The 17,269-nt window shown below is 45.7% G+C and overlaps 1 protein-coding gene across 4 annotated transcripts in view; it reads left to right on the top strand.

The window, feature by feature from the left end:
* LOC147010679 (uncharacterized) overlaps positions 1-17,158 on the top strand; it is a 28,890-nt gene extending 11,732 nt beyond the window's left edge. For 2 of the 4 annotated variants that reach the window (XM_085860099.1, XM_085860100.1), the window contains exons 2-9: positions 7,113-7,280; positions 7,440-7,618; positions 11,718-11,811; positions 12,175-12,244; positions 15,990-16,073; positions 16,302-16,338; positions 16,517-16,580; positions 16,823-17,158. In XM_085860099.1, the coding sequence (XP_085716225.1) occupies positions 7,113-7,280; positions 7,440-7,618; positions 11,718-11,811; positions 12,175-12,244; positions 15,990-16,073; positions 16,302-16,338; positions 16,517-16,580; positions 16,823-16,981 (855 nt within the window). In that variant the 3' untranslated portion in view covers positions 16,982-17,158. Of the gene's footprint in view, positions 1-617; positions 1,335-7,112; positions 7,281-7,439; positions 7,619-11,717; positions 11,812-12,174; positions 12,245-15,989; positions 16,074-16,301; positions 16,339-16,516; positions 16,581-16,822 lie in introns of those variants that run through there. The other 2 variants (XM_085860098.1, XM_085860097.1) reach the window with 2 other exon arrangements.
* Positions 17,159-17,269: the final 111 nt, after the last annotated feature.

The following is a 17,269-nucleotide window of genomic DNA, read 5'->3' as shown; positions in this document are numbered from 1 at the left end:
TACACTTTAACGCCCCGGGTCGAGTCTTGCAGCCTGGGTATAGAGATCCCGGCGACCCAGAGCGGGAGATGCTGCCGATGTTGAACCTGTCTTCAATTGTTCCGGAGGTGACAAGACAAGACAAGACGGGGTACACGTCTTGGTTGCCCAGCAGGGTCAGCGGGTTGCGCTCCCGCGGTTCGTGGTGCGAGGGGAGGGGCTCGCAGTTCCTTTTTCGGAGTTCGTACCTCCAGGTGCACCTGTGCCTCCTTCAGGGCATGTACCTCCGTTTGGGCCTGGGCCTCCCTCGAGACGCGAGGGTGAGGTTCCGGAGACGGGGGCCGCGACGATGCAGCGTGGGTTGCCGTTCATTGCTTCCTGCGACAATGATGTACGGTTCTGGAGCAACGGGAGCCATGCCAGCCGCGATGAGCTCTCGCGCTTCGGCTGCGCTCATGATACAGGGTGCGCCCGTGTCGTTCAGGCGATTTCAGCAGAGGATTGGAGCGAGTCAGTCGCGTTCAAGAAGTTCGCGGATCGCGACCATCGACGACAAGCAGGTCATCGCAACGTCGCGACGACAACCGAGAGACGGACACGTGATGTGATTCATGGGTTGCTGTTTGTTGCGTATTTGATTTTCATTGCACGAGTGATGCAATTTAGTGTTGTTAAAATAAATGCCGACGGTTCACGTGTCAGCATAATATGTTTGGCTGGGATCAATCGATGGGATGTCCGATATGATCGATGTGATGTGAAGGCCTTGGGGGCAATCGTGGCAAATAAAGAGGTCTCGCCGACCTCCAGCTGCGAGGGCGGCCCACGGTTCGCTACCCTGTCATGTGTGGGGATTATGCTGGGTGGACGTGCTGTACGTGAGGGGAAGGTTGCATTGAAACAGGCAATGTTTTTGTTGTTGAAGGACACTGATATGTCTCCAGGCTGCACTGACCGTCCGTGTGGACGTGCATGGTTTTCTCGGTTGGGTTGGATGCGCGATTTTGGTCTGGGGATCAGGGATCGGCTCGGAGCCGGGGCTGGTTCGCTGTTCAGCGTTACCGCCACTCCTGGTTTCGCCAAGGTCAGACGTGCCTGGCGCCCTGGGGCGCAACTCTCTGTTCTCGCCAAAGCCGTTCGGACGTGCGTTGTGGTCTCGGCTGATTGTAATGCGTGGCTTTGTTATGGGATTGATGGGGCGCCCAGCCGGCGGCGCTGTTCAGCGTCACTGCCCAAGGTCAGGCGGGTTTGGCGCCGGGCAGCACAAACCTCTGTACTCGCCAAGGTCGGCTGCGCTGGCGCCACGGGGCTTCCAGACAACGGGCTTCCAGGCTCGGAATGTTTATCTGATTCGGGTCTGTCTGGGGGAGATGTGCCGCCTTGTCGGCCGGGGGCGTTTGATGGTGCCGGGTGAGGTTCGCTCGGGAGGTCGTCGCGACCTCGCCGGAGGGCGTGTAAGCATGAGCCGCCTGGGGGCGCTTCTGCTGCGTAGTGATGCTGTGCTTCCCGCCTTGCTTCTTGATATCTATAATGCGGTCAGGGTTTTTGTGGGTTCGTCGAGCAACTCAGTTTGCGAGCACCTGTCCGTTGAAGTTCAACTCGCTCACATCGACACGTTATATGGTGTGATGTGCCTGTGCTTTTGGGTTATTATCGTTTTTGTACCTCTCTGCTTTTATATCATGGTATTCTGTGCCGCTAATGCTTATTATTATGATGGTCATTTTATAATCATAGTTTTAGGAGGGAGGAGTGTGGTGTAGTGGCCTGCGGGGGCAGGGCACGATGCGGGGAGCGTGGTGGAGGCGTGGAGGAGTGGTTTTGGAGTGGTCACGTGCCTGCACGGGATATAGGAGTGTGCGCCGCCTGAGGCGTTGTTGTCGTCGTTGTCGTCTGTGGAGCCTGTGTAGTCTGTGTAGTAGTGTGCATCTGGTGGGCAATAAACAGTGTTCAGCAATCCTCACGACTGTGCGAGTCCCGCTGCCCTCCGGACATTACAATCATTTCTGCAGGAGGGGCTTTAGTGGAGAAGAGCGGAGTCCAAAGGGGGGGGGCGAGAGATGAGCGGCAGGCAGGACCAGGCAAGAGGCCGTTCGTCGAGAGGCAAGGGGGCGGTTTGACGTCGTGTCGGTGGACACAAGTGGCAGGAGCACCCACTCTCAATGACTTTCTCTCCTTCAATTCTCCTTACTCCTTCTTCAATACTCAAAAACCTCTCTCAATTCTCCTTCCAACCAACTTGCTATTTTCTTCCCAACCAACTTGCAATTCTCTTCCCAACCAACCTACTACACGGAGGTCAGGGAGGAGCCTTGCCGAAACCTGACGTCATTGTCCGAGCCGAGCATGCCGATTGGACCGGCCATTCACGTGGTCCGCCTTTCTGGGCGGGGTTTCAGCCAGAGACCGGCCTGGGCCGCCCACGTCTGGCGTTGGGAAGATGGTTGGCGGTGCAGCTTATCACGGGTGTCCAGCCGAACGTCGGGATTTTGCCTCTGAAAACGAGTCGCTGGGTAGACGGTGGTACACTGTGGCCAGCGAATCGAGGGTAGCAAGCGAGATGATGGCACCGTGGATCATCAAAGGAGGGAATAAAATAAAAGGGGAAAATGATTTAATAACCTAACTAATGGCCCATCGTAACACACTCCCTTGTCTTCCCACTAGACAAAAGGAAGGGACCTAAGTAAACGTATATTAATGGAATAACTGACTCAGGACAACTGTATGTTGTATGCATACGGTTCCGAGAACCGTAACAATATAAATAACATCTTACTTATTCAGCAATTGACAAATTTGTTTTCCAAAATAACACATTTCAATACTGCTTGTTTAAAAAAAATTCACTTGCTCAAAGTTCATAAAAAATCTTGAAAATAAGAAAATGGGCTTTTTTTTTTTTGTATACCTTGGTCGAGGCTCGTATGAGAGCTAACACACAACTCACAGCAAGGAGGCATGAGACGAGGGGCGGGAGTGGAAGGGACAAAACAGTGGGGAACAGACACATTAGGTGAACTATGGAAGGGAGAGGGATGGGGATGGGACGGGGAACATGGCGAAGAGAAGATGGACATTTCAGGGACTTTCAGGAAGGAAAGCAGGAGAAATTAAGGAAGTGGGCTTGGGTGGATTATCGGGGGTAGAAAAGATCGAGGATTTGGATGGGGGAAGATAAGAGGTGGTGGTGAACAGCTGTTTTGAAAGCCTGGAGGGAAGAATGGGAAAGAATAGAGTGAGGAAGTTTATTCCAAAGGCGGGAAAAAAGAGGAATGAAAGAGTGAAGATGAGCAGTGATTCGTGATTTTGGTAGTTTTACCAGAAGGGGGTTGTTGGCGGACCTTGAGCGCCCTGTGGAAATGTGGTGGGGACAAATCACAGAGAGAGCAGGGGGGGCAAGGCTGGAGAGGAGTCGGTAGAAGACAGAAAGACCACCGACCAACCTGCGGTGATTGAGTGAGAGGCCCAAAGACTCGGCTTCATTGCGGGAGATGCCGATGATCTTAAATGCCCTGGTTTCGACAGCGTGAAGCCGAGAAAGGTGGGAGGCAGGAGCACCAGCCCAGAGGGGAGAGCAGTACTCCATCAGGCTACGGACAAAAGCTTTGTAAGTGGTCAGGAGCTCAAGAGGGCCGAGGAAGGACTTAGCACGACGGAGGATTCCCAGTCGGCGACTGGCTTTTGAGGCGAGGTTGGAAATGTGACTTTCCCAGGAAAGGTCATGGCAGATAGTGAGACCTAGAAGCTTGAAAGAAAAGACTTCTTCCAGAGGATTGTTGAGAAAGTGGATGGGGGGGTTTTGTAAACGGTCCTTTCGAAGAGACATAGTGAGAGACATAGGCTTATCCATTTCGGCCATTGTGGGGGTCCCCTCGCAGTTGGGGGGCCCTAGGTAGAATGCCTGGGCTGCCTATAGGATGAGCCGGCTCTGGCCAAGAAACACATGGTTGAGTGTTGAAAATTTACTTCAGTCAAAAAATGGAATTGCACGGAGTGTGCAGAGAAGATTGTTCAAAACCGAGCACAATGGAGGAATCTCGTTGCGGCCCTATATGTGCTGAAAAACACGAGTCTGAAGAGGAAGAAGAAGATTGCCATTTTCTGACGGAACTTCTGTTGCTGCATCGTTTTGCTGCTTTCTTTAAAGTCCGGTTCAGAGCTGATCAAGTTAAGCTTCATGCAGGCATTCAGGCTTTCTTCTATTAATCTTGAGCGCAAGTTGTTTGCTTTGCCCTGAAGGGGATGCGAGACTATTCCAACACCTCTTCTTTCTGTCTGTGTGTGTTCGCGTCTATATATTTTCACTTTAAAAATGGCTTTCTCTGCAACCGCTTGTCGTATCAATGCAAAACTTTAACCCGAGGAGGGACTCCCCATGTTTCATGTTCTATTGCTAAGTCTGACATCATAGATCACATGTTACAGCAGCCATATTGGGAAAAAAATGTCCATCTTTTTTTTTTTCCTGAAACTGCTCAACAAAAAAAATTGAAACTTGGCATATGTCATCAACTCCCAATGGGGTATACAGGGTGATAACGATGATGTCATCGGAGAAGTGGTATTCCAGCCCTAATGGTTGAATTGAAATTCTTAATGAAAAATTTGAAACTTCTTACATCTGATGTATAACCAGATGTGAGTAAACAATTAAATTAATAATGTACATAACCCATGCCAAGAAAATAAGTGACATAATTGGGTGCTGGGTGCATTGATGATATGGGTATGTGGGCCATAATATTTATAATAGTCTTCTTCTTCTTTGGGCTGCTCCTGTTAGGGGTCGCCGATAGGCCATAATAGTAGTGTGTTCAGCTAACGATGGTATTTTTGTTCAGAATAAACGTGCGAGGCGAGATTATGCACTCTCCAAATGTCATTCTAGTTTTTGATGTGATGCAAGCGGGAAATGCCTGTTGGCACATGTAGGTAGATCCAAACATTGTGAACAGAGCAAAAGTGACATTCTGCATTGTGCTGTATATAAGTGGAAGTTCATTCCAAGTTTGCAGAATTAGGTTATCCTTCCACAGTAATTTCTTCAAACTAGTCCAGTTGTGCAGTTTTGCTGATAAGGTTCTTATGCAGATGGACTGATTGAAAGATTTCTTGACCAATCAAAACTCAATGACACAACAGACTCAGGAATACAAGCAACGATATCTCCTCGTGCATGGCAGGCTAGAGATACGGCTCTAGGACAGGCCTGGGGCAATAAACGACAAGATGAGCAGGTATGACGGTAGGTGGGTATAAATTACATGAATATACACCACAAAATTATAACATGTGGTCAGTTGTAAATATATATATATATATTTTTTAATATAAACGAATATCGTAATATTTTGAATGAAATGTTCGACCTGTTTATTTGACCTTTGGACACCTGCATTTGCACCAATAAACTTTGAAGCTCTGCGAGCCACGTTGGGTTGTAGAAGAGGCAGATGGAGCTCCTGAGCCATCGGTTGCCGGCCCCTGCTTCAGACCCTTTGGACTTTTACAAACCTTTGACTTTAGACCCTCAGACCTGAGACATTTTAGACCCCTTAGAGTTTAACTTTAGTCTCCTTTAGGCGCTCAAAATGCCAGTAGACCCTTAAGACGCTTTACACCCTTTATCCCCTCAAGACCCATTCGACCCCCAATACCCTTTTCTATGAGCCGAGCTTTTTAATAACCAAGGATGAACTCTTTGAATGCACCAGGCATGCCAAGTCACAGACAAGGTTTCTTATATATCAGCTTGTCTTTACTGACACAAAACATCCCCATGACATGTCGCATTCCGTGACATTTCATGATTTTCTGCAGTGGTAATATTGTTTCTTTTCACGTAACATATGAGATCCACTCATGATTCTGTGTGGTCCCATATATGTAATAATATGTAATGTTACATGGCATGTGCATGCCAGTGCATACAGATGATTTGATTATTTGGACCACAACTCGAATTACATTCATAACAGAATAGATTGCCCATTATATGATAAGACTGTATTGTCAAAACATGGGATGTCACGTGGTGCAGCTCCTGATTTCACTTGGAGTTAATGTAATAATCACTAATTTCAGCACAAAATCTACAAACCGTGTAAGTGAAAACAGAAGTCAAAATAAATAAGAAATTCCTAAAATGGGAATCGATCCACCATGGGAGAGAGAGGGAATATGTAAAAATAATCTTTCTCTCTTCTATCTTCTATCTTCTATCTTCTATCTTCTATCTTCTCTCTTCTCTCTTCTCTCTTCTCTCTTCTATCTTCTCTCTTCTCTCTTCTCTCTTCTCTCTTCTATCTTCTCTCTTCTCTCTTCTCTCTTCTCTCTTCTCTCTCTCAATAATTTAATTCTTATTTGTTCTGATTCTACTTTAGCTCGTTTCAACAGCACACACACAAACGAGTCGTTGCTGGCTCTCCATTCCGCCCGACGAACTGTTACTTCCTGTATTTTCCTCCTTTCTGGATCATGAGGGAATCAATGCATCTTCTTTCCTCTGTCTGATCGACTGAAACACATGCTGAATAGCTTGGGGTGTAAAAGAAACTGACTTCAGAATAAAAAATGATAACGATGATGGTGAGATGTAAATATGACTGAGAGTCCACACAAATGCAAACAATGTGATCACGTGTTCACGTGTCCTCTAATCACGATCGTTTTCGCTTAAACTGATTTTGTCAAACCCTAGTATTCCATGGCAGTGGGAGAAAAGGGGGTGAGGAGTGGGAGGGGAGGGATGAGGAATAGGAGGGGAGGGGAGGAGGTGGAGGGAGGGTGGGTGAGGAGAGGTAGTGGGGGAAAAGAGTGGTAAGAGGGGGGAGGTGAGAAAGCAAAGAGAGGAAGAGTTTAGCAGAACACCTGCCCACCCCAATTTAAATATCGACCTAAGGTGTTACACTGAAGTGTTCATTGGCTAGGATATAACCATTGTCCGCACAAGTTTGTGGTGAACATGGAGATGTTTATAGTCTGGTTAACTGTGACGTGACTGTGGTCTGAAATGATCAGGTGACCAACCCCCCCCCCCCCCCAAAGTATTATCGTGAACCTCCAACATATAAAACTGTCTAAGTGGTGGTTTGATTGTGTCTTTCATCCGATTCAAATTATTTTACCAGGTCATGCCTCTGGCTAATAAGGTCGTCTTGGTTACTGGTGCAAGCTCAGGTATTGGAGCTGCCACTGGAGAACTGCTGGCTCGACTGGGTGCCCGCTTAACACTCACCGGAAGGAGTAGAGAAGGGCTTCAGAGAACAGCAAAGTCCTGCCAAGAACATGGTTCTGAGGTCAGGTTTTATTTATTTGACCATTTCTCTTGGACATAACAGTAAAAGTACAAATGGGACAACAAAGAAGTTGATAATCAAAAATGGCACCGATACGGATAATTCTGGGGGTATGATTTTTCCCCCATCGCAGGACTTCTCATGTTTGCTGTTCTGCAGGTGCTGAGTGTCACAGCAGACTTGGTTGACCCCGTGGCAGTGGAGAACTTGGTCGAGCAGACAATGGCTCGGTATGGTTGTTTGAATGTCTTGGTGAACAATGCGGGTGTCTTTGAACGGGGAAGCATTGAGAACAGTCCTCTGGAGCAGTATGACCGCATCATGAACGTTAATCTCAGGTATGCTAGTTACTTGTGACTCGCTGAATGGCCCGTTCAAACAGTTCATATAATTATGTACCGTGATAGTTGCATTATTTAACTAGAACAGCACTCGTTGGAGCGCATAACTCCGCCAAGCTGAACGATTTACATTTTGCATCCCATTGATAGGTCAGACAGTCCATGAGCTGAGATGGAAATTGGTACCATCTTGAGGGACCAGAAAAAAGTGATATGACTGATCAAAGATACAAATGTCGATAACAAAACTGCATGATGGACCTTTCAGTAGAGTAGCTCAAGTTAATTATCTCCAATTTTCTGTTTTAGACCATTAATCACTCGGACGGCGCTTTTGTGGACAAGATTTAAGGGTGTGTGGTCAGTTTGTGCCACGTATCCTTAATCTTCCACATCATATAGCGTATTCCCACATACCATTGGAAAGCGGATGTGATTTCCTATCCATTGGTATATAATATGTGACTATAGGTTAAATGATGAGCATTTTATAGGCTATAACATGCTTTGCTAAATAATCGCGCAAGGCAAATTTGAGAGCAAAAACGGTCATTAAAAGTATACTTGTTCATAAATCATAACATTCGAGTTCATGGATATAGCCAATGTTATTTCTTCTATATAGAGTGATATCTTAATATTATTTCAGGACGTCTGGCAGCTTTCTGTGATAATTATTGGACAAGTTATAGCGTTTTTCATGTTAAAACCCCTTGTGTAAAGAGCGCTTTTGTGCATCGACTCTGAGGCCATAATACCTGGTCTTTATCGGAGCATCGAGGGAAGGAAACTGGGTTCTACATTTGGCTTCTATCTGAAGTATCATTCCTTGGTGCTTTGCATATGACAGGCTGAACTATGCCAAGTATCTACCAGTCTATTACTACCAAATGACCAGGCTCTCCGAGATGCACCCAGAGGTTCATCAGCACATGCTGGAAGGAGGTTTCTCAGTACAATTAGGTGCAACCAATACATTTGGTAGACTTCCTGTTGACCAAACCATTGAAGAAACAGTCAACAAGGACACAGACAGCTGGAGGCACAAAGGGATTCAGCTTGAATCCTGCTGCTGTTAGCAGGTACTATCTCACAGCAGAATATAGAAGTACTTGTCTTAAACAAATGAGGCTGATGATGATGATGGATGATAGCTGCAGCAAAAGAATGGTTCACACAGATTTGTCAGCTTCAAGAATGTGCAAGGATGAGACTGATGTTGACAGTTTGGTTTATCTGATGGAAGACACCTGGACAAACCCATTCGGTCAAAATCCTTCAGAGCTGATAAGCATCTCAACTGGTGCTTGTGTGTCCCCAGAAGCTGCCAATGATCTTTTGACTGCTCACAAGAAAGGAGATGCAGCATATAGAGATTATCAAATACAGCGTATTGAAGGACGAGAAAAAACATTCTTTGACAGATTGCCAAAGATGCAGTTGAAGACATTTGATAATGCCCACAAAAGGATCAGCAGAAAACAAGGAGCAAACAAGGAGCAAGTCCTCAAAAGTGACAATAAAATGTTTGGACAGATGATACTCGAAGCTTCCAGCAGAAAGTTGAACATGAATGATGTACTGAAACATCCCCTAGGCCCCCTTCCTTCGTCCTTGGCCAACTGTGATGGTACTATGAAGAAAACCAACAAAGCAGCTCTTGCCAGAAAGCTTGAAAGTAAGGTCTCTGCTGCGGAAAACGTCCAACACCCCTCAGCGTGTATCATTGATGGCATGAGTATTGTACAGAAGCTGAAAGGGGAGAATCTCACTTTTGATGAAGTGGCTGATATGCTTCTTCAGCTGTGCTGAATATATCAGCAAGTAGCAACAGGGTTGATGTAGTATTCGACGTCTACAAACAGATATCGATAAAAGATGCAGAAAGGGCCCTGAGGTCGACTGATGGAGGTATCCGCTTCACAAACACAGCACCCGGTCACCGAATACACCAATGGAGGCGTCTTCTGTCTTGTGACATCAGCAAGATGAAGCTGATCAAATTCGTCACAGAGCAATGGGGAACAGAGCCCTACAGAATAAGACTTAAAGACAAGGTCCTTTATGTCACATGTGAGGATATCTGCACCAAGATCACCCGTGGGGCTGTAGTTGAAGTTGACGAGCTCCGTTCATCTCACGAGGAAGCAGACACACGCTTGCTACTACACTGTAAGTATGCATCGTCAAGTTTCCATTCTGTGATAGTAGCTTCAGAAGACACAGACGTCATGATGCTATGTCTAGCTTTTCATGATGACATAGACTGTAATCTGTTCATCCGATGTGGATCATCAACCCGCACCAGACTTGTTGACATAACAAAAGCTGCTAGTGCTCTCGGCAGAAACATCTGTAAAGCTTTAGTGGGATTGCATTCCTACACAGGCTGCGACACAGTAAACGCTTTCAGTGGCCGTGGCAAGGTGACAGGACTCAAACTCCTCATCAACAATCCAAGGTTTCAGACAGTTTTCAGTGACTTAGGGAAAGACTGGACACTACAGGATGATCTCTTCCATGTGCTTGAGGAATTCACTTGCAAGCTGTACATGTCTCAAACTGAAATCACAGAAGTTAATGAGATGAGGTTTCAGTTGTTCCGTGCTAAGAGTGGTGAGTGATATCCAGTCAGGACAACTCCCTCCTTGTCGGGATTGTTTGAAGCTTCATGCTACCAGAGCATGTTACCAAGCAGCCATTTGGCACCACAGTCTTGAAGTAACTCCATGTGTACCCAGTCCACTTGACTGTAATGCTTGGGTATTGGATGATGATGACTTGCCATTGAATGGATGTCTGGTGCCCCAGCTCCTGATGTTGTTCTGGAATTTTTATCCTGCAAGTGTAAACGGGAGTGTAGGCTGCCATCATGCACATGCATGGTCAATGGCCTAAGCTGCACAGCTGCTTGTGTTCTCCAGGAGTGTGCGAACATGAAGGTTCAAGATGAACAGTCGGATGGCAGCGTGGATCATGAGGACGATGACAACAGTGATGTTGACAATTGATACTCCATAATGCACATCTCTCAAATTATTTGTCATTGCCTGTTTCTGTTTAATGATTATGTCGACTAGCTATTTTCTTTATTCAACACTGTGGGATTAAAGATAACTCTGTGGCACATTCTGTTCAAAATTGTTCAAGAACTTCACAACATTTACGTTTTCTTCTGCTATTAAATTGAACATGTAGCATCTTTAAAACTATGTCAGATTAATTAATAAAACTTAGTATCCTTTTAATTTTGCAGTTTGAAAGTAAAATGCATGATTTGTGATATGGATGTGATTTAAATTTCCTTTCAAATAAAGTGCATTACATTTGAGTAATGGCACCACCAAATCATAAACGTGATAAATTTAGCGTATTTTGTGGATATACCCCTGCTGCACAAAAAGCTGTGTAAAATGCTTGAGCTACTCTTACTCAGATGTCCGTCATGCATTTTTGTGTTGCAGATACATCAACCTAACAGAAAATCACAACAAACCTTGGTCCCTCAAGATGGTACCAATTGGCCAGAAACGGCCCTCCAGCTCATGGACTAAGATATCCCATTGATAAATCGAATCATCTTGTTCTTGTCACTTATTCAACTCAGCCACCAAGTGTTGTCATAACTCGTCCACATCTTTTTGAAATATCATGCTATATTTAGTTTTTGGCCTTATTCTCTCAATGGTGAAGAATCAGTTAAAGGAAAATTATACAGGGTGTTCCAAAAAGACCTGGACAACTTTGGTTGTTAATATATTTAGTATCACAAATTATACCCTTTGTTTTATATGGCACAGAAAGTCATAAAGTTTTGTGAGGACCTCACAATACGAGGATCTGGGGCTCTGAAACCCCCCATGTGGGGTTTCCACATGGTTTTCTTCAGTTTCCCATCCACTCCTGGGAGATCACACATGCCACCAGGTGGTGCTATTTCAGCTACATACATATACATACATACATACATACCCACATATGTGATAGCCTCATTATTACTTGCTCTGGTAAAATCATATTGTTTTTTTTTTGGCTAACTGAATTATTTCTGCCGTCTGTCATTGATACTTCCGTTGATGCATCCTGTCTGCCACAGGGCAGTTTTTCAACTCACTCAGCTGTGTGTACCACACCTTATCAAGAGTAAAGGGAACATCGTGAATGTATCTAGCGTGAACGGCCAAAGAGCGGTAAGTTTGTGAAGAAGTTTGATTAAAAAAAAAATGTTTGGATTGATAAACTATATGTGAGAAGGGAAAGGTGTTGGGGTCGTAGAAGGGGGAAGGTAATTGGGGTGGGGGATGAGTCAAACAGTGTGGACAAAGAATTATGGTTTGCCTGTATCAGTATTTCATGCTTAAATTGATGGGATTTTTTTCGGATGGAGGATGTGAGACAATTCTAAGAAAGGGAGTCACATGATATAAAGGATGTAAGAATGCAGGACATGGATGGCGGAGGGAGAAGATGGAAGGACGGGCAATAGATTTGTTTTACACTGCCGTTTATGCTTTGTGAAGAGCTTTCAGTGTGTACGTGTGTGTTTGTTACAGTTTGCTGGCGTGCTCACCTACTGCATATCCAAGGCAGCTCTTGATCACTTCACACGCTGTGTGGCCTTGGGTATGACGCAAAGCGTTTGTCCAAATTGGATGAGCATCTTGAAAGAATATGATGGTCAATAGTTATACGTTGCTGCAAAATCGCTTCACAATCATTTGTTTATCGTGTAGATCAAAGCGAAATGAGTATTAGTAAGAATCTCTGAGGTGAGGGTAGACTTCTGGAGAATCTTCTTCTCTTCCCTTTTAAGGGGTGAGGTCCAATGGTACTGAGCTTCTGTCCTGCCTTGATCATGCTACTCTTCAACTTCCCACTGTCCTCAACCAACTCCCTCCACTCTCCAACCACCCCACCTTATTGATATTCCTTCTCACACAATCTTCCCATCTCAACTTCATGGTTGGGCTTCATCTTCTTTTTATTCACCTTTTTGGGGGCTTCTGGGACGAGTAAAAGATAATTGATCGTTTGTTTTTGTGCATTAGTGGTTTAGACGAGCTAATAGTGAGCCACGATCAGTATCAGTCATGCACAATTCCTGCCTGGTCAGTACTGGTTGGCAATTATGAAGATCCACAGAAATTCCCAGGTACAACATTTAAATTCTGAAACACACAATTATGTAAATAAATATAACAAATATTGTACTGCATTGGAATCATCAGAAGAAATCTGGATAGGATTCGGTTCTTGGCCGCGACTCCTCTTGATTAATTACCCCACATGCGAAGAGCAAAGTGTGGTTAAGCAATTGGTTCACTTTGTCTGTCGAGACGTCGGTCCATGATCGAGGAATTACTTAAGTTCAATTGAATTTTATATTTTGAGCACTGTAAAACACAAATAGGAACAAGAATCTGCAGTTTAGTAGTACTTTGGCTCTGAATTTGGCAAAACGTACGGAATCTCATCCCGAGTGTGCATGCGCAGAAAGGAGTGAGATAATCGTTTTAGTCTGTCTGCCTGTCTGGCAGTAAAACAAAATTGAAAATCATTCCTAACCAGAAGCTTATTGTTTTTAAGGATGTCATAAAGGACACAAACAGGCACAAATAACTAAGGTAATGTGCTCATAAATAAGGCGATGTAAAACAGTGCATCAATGGCAGAAACTTCTGGAATTAAAAAAAATTTCCACAGCCTTAAAAACCTTTATTTTTTAAAATTTTAATTCAATTATACACTTGAACACTGTCGAACACAAATCGCCTTGTTGGCACTTCCAAAAATCTGCACTTTTGCATTGCTGTTTTTGGAGAAAACATGACACCATTTTGACCAATCAAATGTGCTGCTCATGATCTCAGCAGTGGGGATTCGAGATTCAGACAAAATGGCAGCTCGTGCTCAGAAATGCAAAGCAAGACTTTAAAAGACCCTACCCATGTCCTTTTTCTCAAGATTGCGTGGACTACTCTAGTTTTTCACAAGTAGCTGGGCATTATTTATTTACAGTGTAACAAATTCCTTCCTTCTAATGAGCCATCTACCAAAACAAAATCCATGATTTTTGTGTACAAGCAAGTTGTGCGTGCCCACACGCGATTCTAAACAGGGTCGGGATGAAGAAGACAAAAATGCAAATGGCATCTATCATGGAAAGGCCTACTTGTAAAGATTCTTGATTAAGAATGCTCCAGGCAGTTTAACCAACACTTGCAGAGTTTCAAATCACCTTTTCTTTAATTTAAAACACTCCAACAGTGTCGTAAAAATACCGTGCCTTTTTCAAATACATGCACACGTCCTGCTATGCCGGGGAAGAGTTGCTCTCGCCCACTGCAGCGGAGATGACTCGACACATTGGCAGAGCATAAATATTGTTGTAGATTTCCACCGCGTTCGGCGTGCGGACGACCGTTTCAGCCTAAACACAGTCGCGCGCCCGCCGAAAACCGGAATTCAGTCGTAGCCTTCCGGATAACCCCGAAAACCCGCTATGGGTGCCTTAACGCACCATAAACTTGTCAATATCCTGTCCGCGTGGTGCAGGGTCAATCGCCGAATTTCGATATACCTAATTATCCACGCAGACAGAAATACCGAGAATTTATACCTCAACGGAGACCTGTACGGAACGAGCCGCTAAGCGCGCTCATCCCGTGTGCGTTTTGTCGATCGGTTTTAAATCACCAAGTTCCATCGGACCAAATTATCACTTTTATTGGCCTTAATAGCCAGTTAACATCCCGAGCGCCATGGCAGTCAATGGCAGAAAATGACGCAACGAGCAGGTTGACATTCAAACCAGGGGGACATTTATTTTATACAGCAGGCAAGCAATCGATGGGGGGAATAGGGACAAGACACGAGCAAAGCCTACAGCCGTGTTCTATGTTTCTATACAAGCACGTACTTATGACAGTTCTACTTAAAGGAAGACAAGGCGCCACAGACTTTCACACACAAACCCAAGGAAAGAAAAGGGCTCACGAGTCTTTATTTCCAACTCAGGAGCCTGGCTGACCGAGGGCTCAGAGACCGGGCTGGTTACCTTGCTGCCCCTTGGTGGCGACTCTGTCTTTGTCTCGATGGCCCGTTGCCAACGTGGCAGCGGCTCGAATGGCGACTTGGTCGGTCGGGGGCCTGGCGGCGTGCCAGACTCCCCACGCTCCGCTCTCCTTGACGAACCGCGGGTTTGGTTGGTCGGGGGCTAGTGGCGCGCCCGACTCTTCGCGCTCCGCTGTCCTCGACGAACCACTGGCTTGGTTGGTCGGGGCTGGTGGCGCTCCGCTCTCCTCGACGAACCGCCAACGAACTGCTTGTCCACCAACGATCTCCTCGCCCGCCAACGATCTCCTCGCCCGCCAACGATCTCCTCGCCCGCCAACGATCTCCTCGCCCGCCAACGATCTCCTCGCCCGCCAACGATCTCCTCGCCTGCCAATGATCTGATCTCTCTGCGTCCCAACGTGCCTTTTTATAGCCCCTAGGGGTGAAGCCGCTGTAGGTTTCGCCACCCGAAGCCGGCGCTTCCCCCTTTCACCCATGAGCCTTCACCCCAGGCTGGCTCCGCCCCTTTCACCTCTGATTGGCCAGTTCCCTTCACGGCAAAGCCCGTTTTCATCCGATTATAGTAATCAGCCGTTTTCACGGCTGGTTTGCACACGGATGTTCCGATTGGCCAATTTCTTCCACGGCAAAGCCCGTTTTGATTCGATTATGGTAATCAGCCGTCTTCACGGCTGATCTGCACACGGACGCTGGAGAATGTCGCTCCTATGGCGGCACGGCGTGTCCGCGTCGACGGCATCTTGCTGCTGTTGCTGAGGTGGGCGTGATGGTGTTGCGATGTTGATGGCGCTGTGGTGGGGATGGCGTGGTTGTAGAGTTGTTGGCGTTGTGGTGGGGATGGCGTGGTTGTAGAGTTGTTGGCATTGTGGTGGGGATGGCATGGTTGTCGAGTTGTTGGCATTGTGGTGGGGATGGCATGGTTGTAGAGTTGTTGGCGTTGTGGTGGAGATGGCGTGGTTGTAGAGTTGTTGGCGTTGTGGTGGAGGTGGCGTGGTTGTCGAGTTTGTTGTTGAGGAGATGCTATTCTTTTTCTATCTTTTATTTCAAACAAACAACGGCTAACTCAAAGATGCACAGCCTGGCACACGAACATAACCCGTTATACATCGGTGGGGGAATCTAACCTGAAACACGTACTTATCGAAATTACTGATCTCTGGGGAACCTGAATGGTTTTCTGTGAATTTCCACCACCGTAACAATATATACAAGGCAAAACATGACTATGCATGAGGCAAGACATGGATGTAATGTAATATACATTTTACATTCCAACATGTTTACATCACAGCGTCTTCTGTCATTGAGCCGACAAACTGGGAGAACAACTCCCATTTATTGCCGCGTCTGATGCAAGTTAAATGCTCTAATGGTGGTGAGGTGCTCCATTTGAAAATATTTTTGTTCGATATATGTAGCTTTTTGATGTCTTGGGCCCATAATAAAAATTTGTTTGGTGTCAAAGCCAGTGCCCAATTGCAAATTAATAGTGTGATCTAATATTTAAACTGCTCCTAAGGTTCTGAAATGTTTTGGTGAAAATGTCTTCTATGCACTGTAGTTTGGAGAGATTATGTTGCTTAATTTTTCCCTTTGATTACAGACCTGGCGCCAAAGCAGGTTCGAGTGAACGCAGTGAGGTAAGAAATGGGATGGACTGAGTAGAAATTCCATATTATGTGATGATGAAAACGATTTGTCCCCTTGGAAGTTTTATTCATCAACATTCTCCTTATAAAACAGTTTATTTCTGCGTCAGATTAAACTTGCTACTCCCTCCACACTCTCGCATCCCCCTGCCTTCCATGCTGCATTCAGCCCTGGAGTTGTCATCACCGAATTGCATAAGCTTGCTGGCCTCTCGGGTGAAGCATACATTGAGGTATGCAAGTAAACAATGGATGAGATTAATCGTTGCTGTCTGTCTGAGTTGAGGGGGAAAACAAAAATCGCCTTGCTGTTGATAGCAATGAGATCTTTGCAGAATCCTGCAAACAGTGGTACTGGTGTATGCTGCGATGCTGGTTGGAATTATACGTGGTAAATAGTCGGTGCAGACTGCAATCATATTTGAGAGGTGCAGTGCACAATATTATTAATTTGACCGCAAAATTAAATTTGCAGTTCCTGGAACGTGCCAAGAGGACACATGCATTGGGTCGACCAGGGCAGCCGAGTGAAGTGGCTGAGGCTATCGCGTTTCTGGCTTCAGACGTAGCTTCCAACATCACAGGCGTCACATTGCCGGTGGATGGTGGGCGGCACGCCATGTGTTCCTGCTAGGGTCACGCCGATTTCTTCTCTGGCCACAGATGCATAATGCTCATCAGTCATTTTTTCCTTCTTTGTGAAGGTGACATGACTGCAATTTTGAAAAAAAAGGTTACACCTTTTTTAAAAATCTCTCCCCCCCACTCCCCCATACTCCACACAATAAAATGCAGAAATGCCGAACTTGAACCGTGGTGTCTGTCCGTGCGTTTGTCTGTCTCCCGTTTATGGTGGCCACTTACCGCACTGCGTTTAAAAGGCTTTGCAAGCAGGCAAAGCTCAACATTCATTTTTGAAATG

Source organism: Eptatretus burgeri, chromosome 16, assembly GCF_056783735.1.
Source record: "Eptatretus burgeri isolate ZD-2024b chromosome 16, Ebu_testis_v1, whole genome shotgun sequence".
Lineage (NCBI taxonomy): Eukaryota > Metazoa > Chordata > Myxini > Myxiniformes > Myxinidae > Eptatretus > Eptatretus burgeri.
This window is presented reverse-complemented; position numbering and strand designations above follow the sequence as displayed.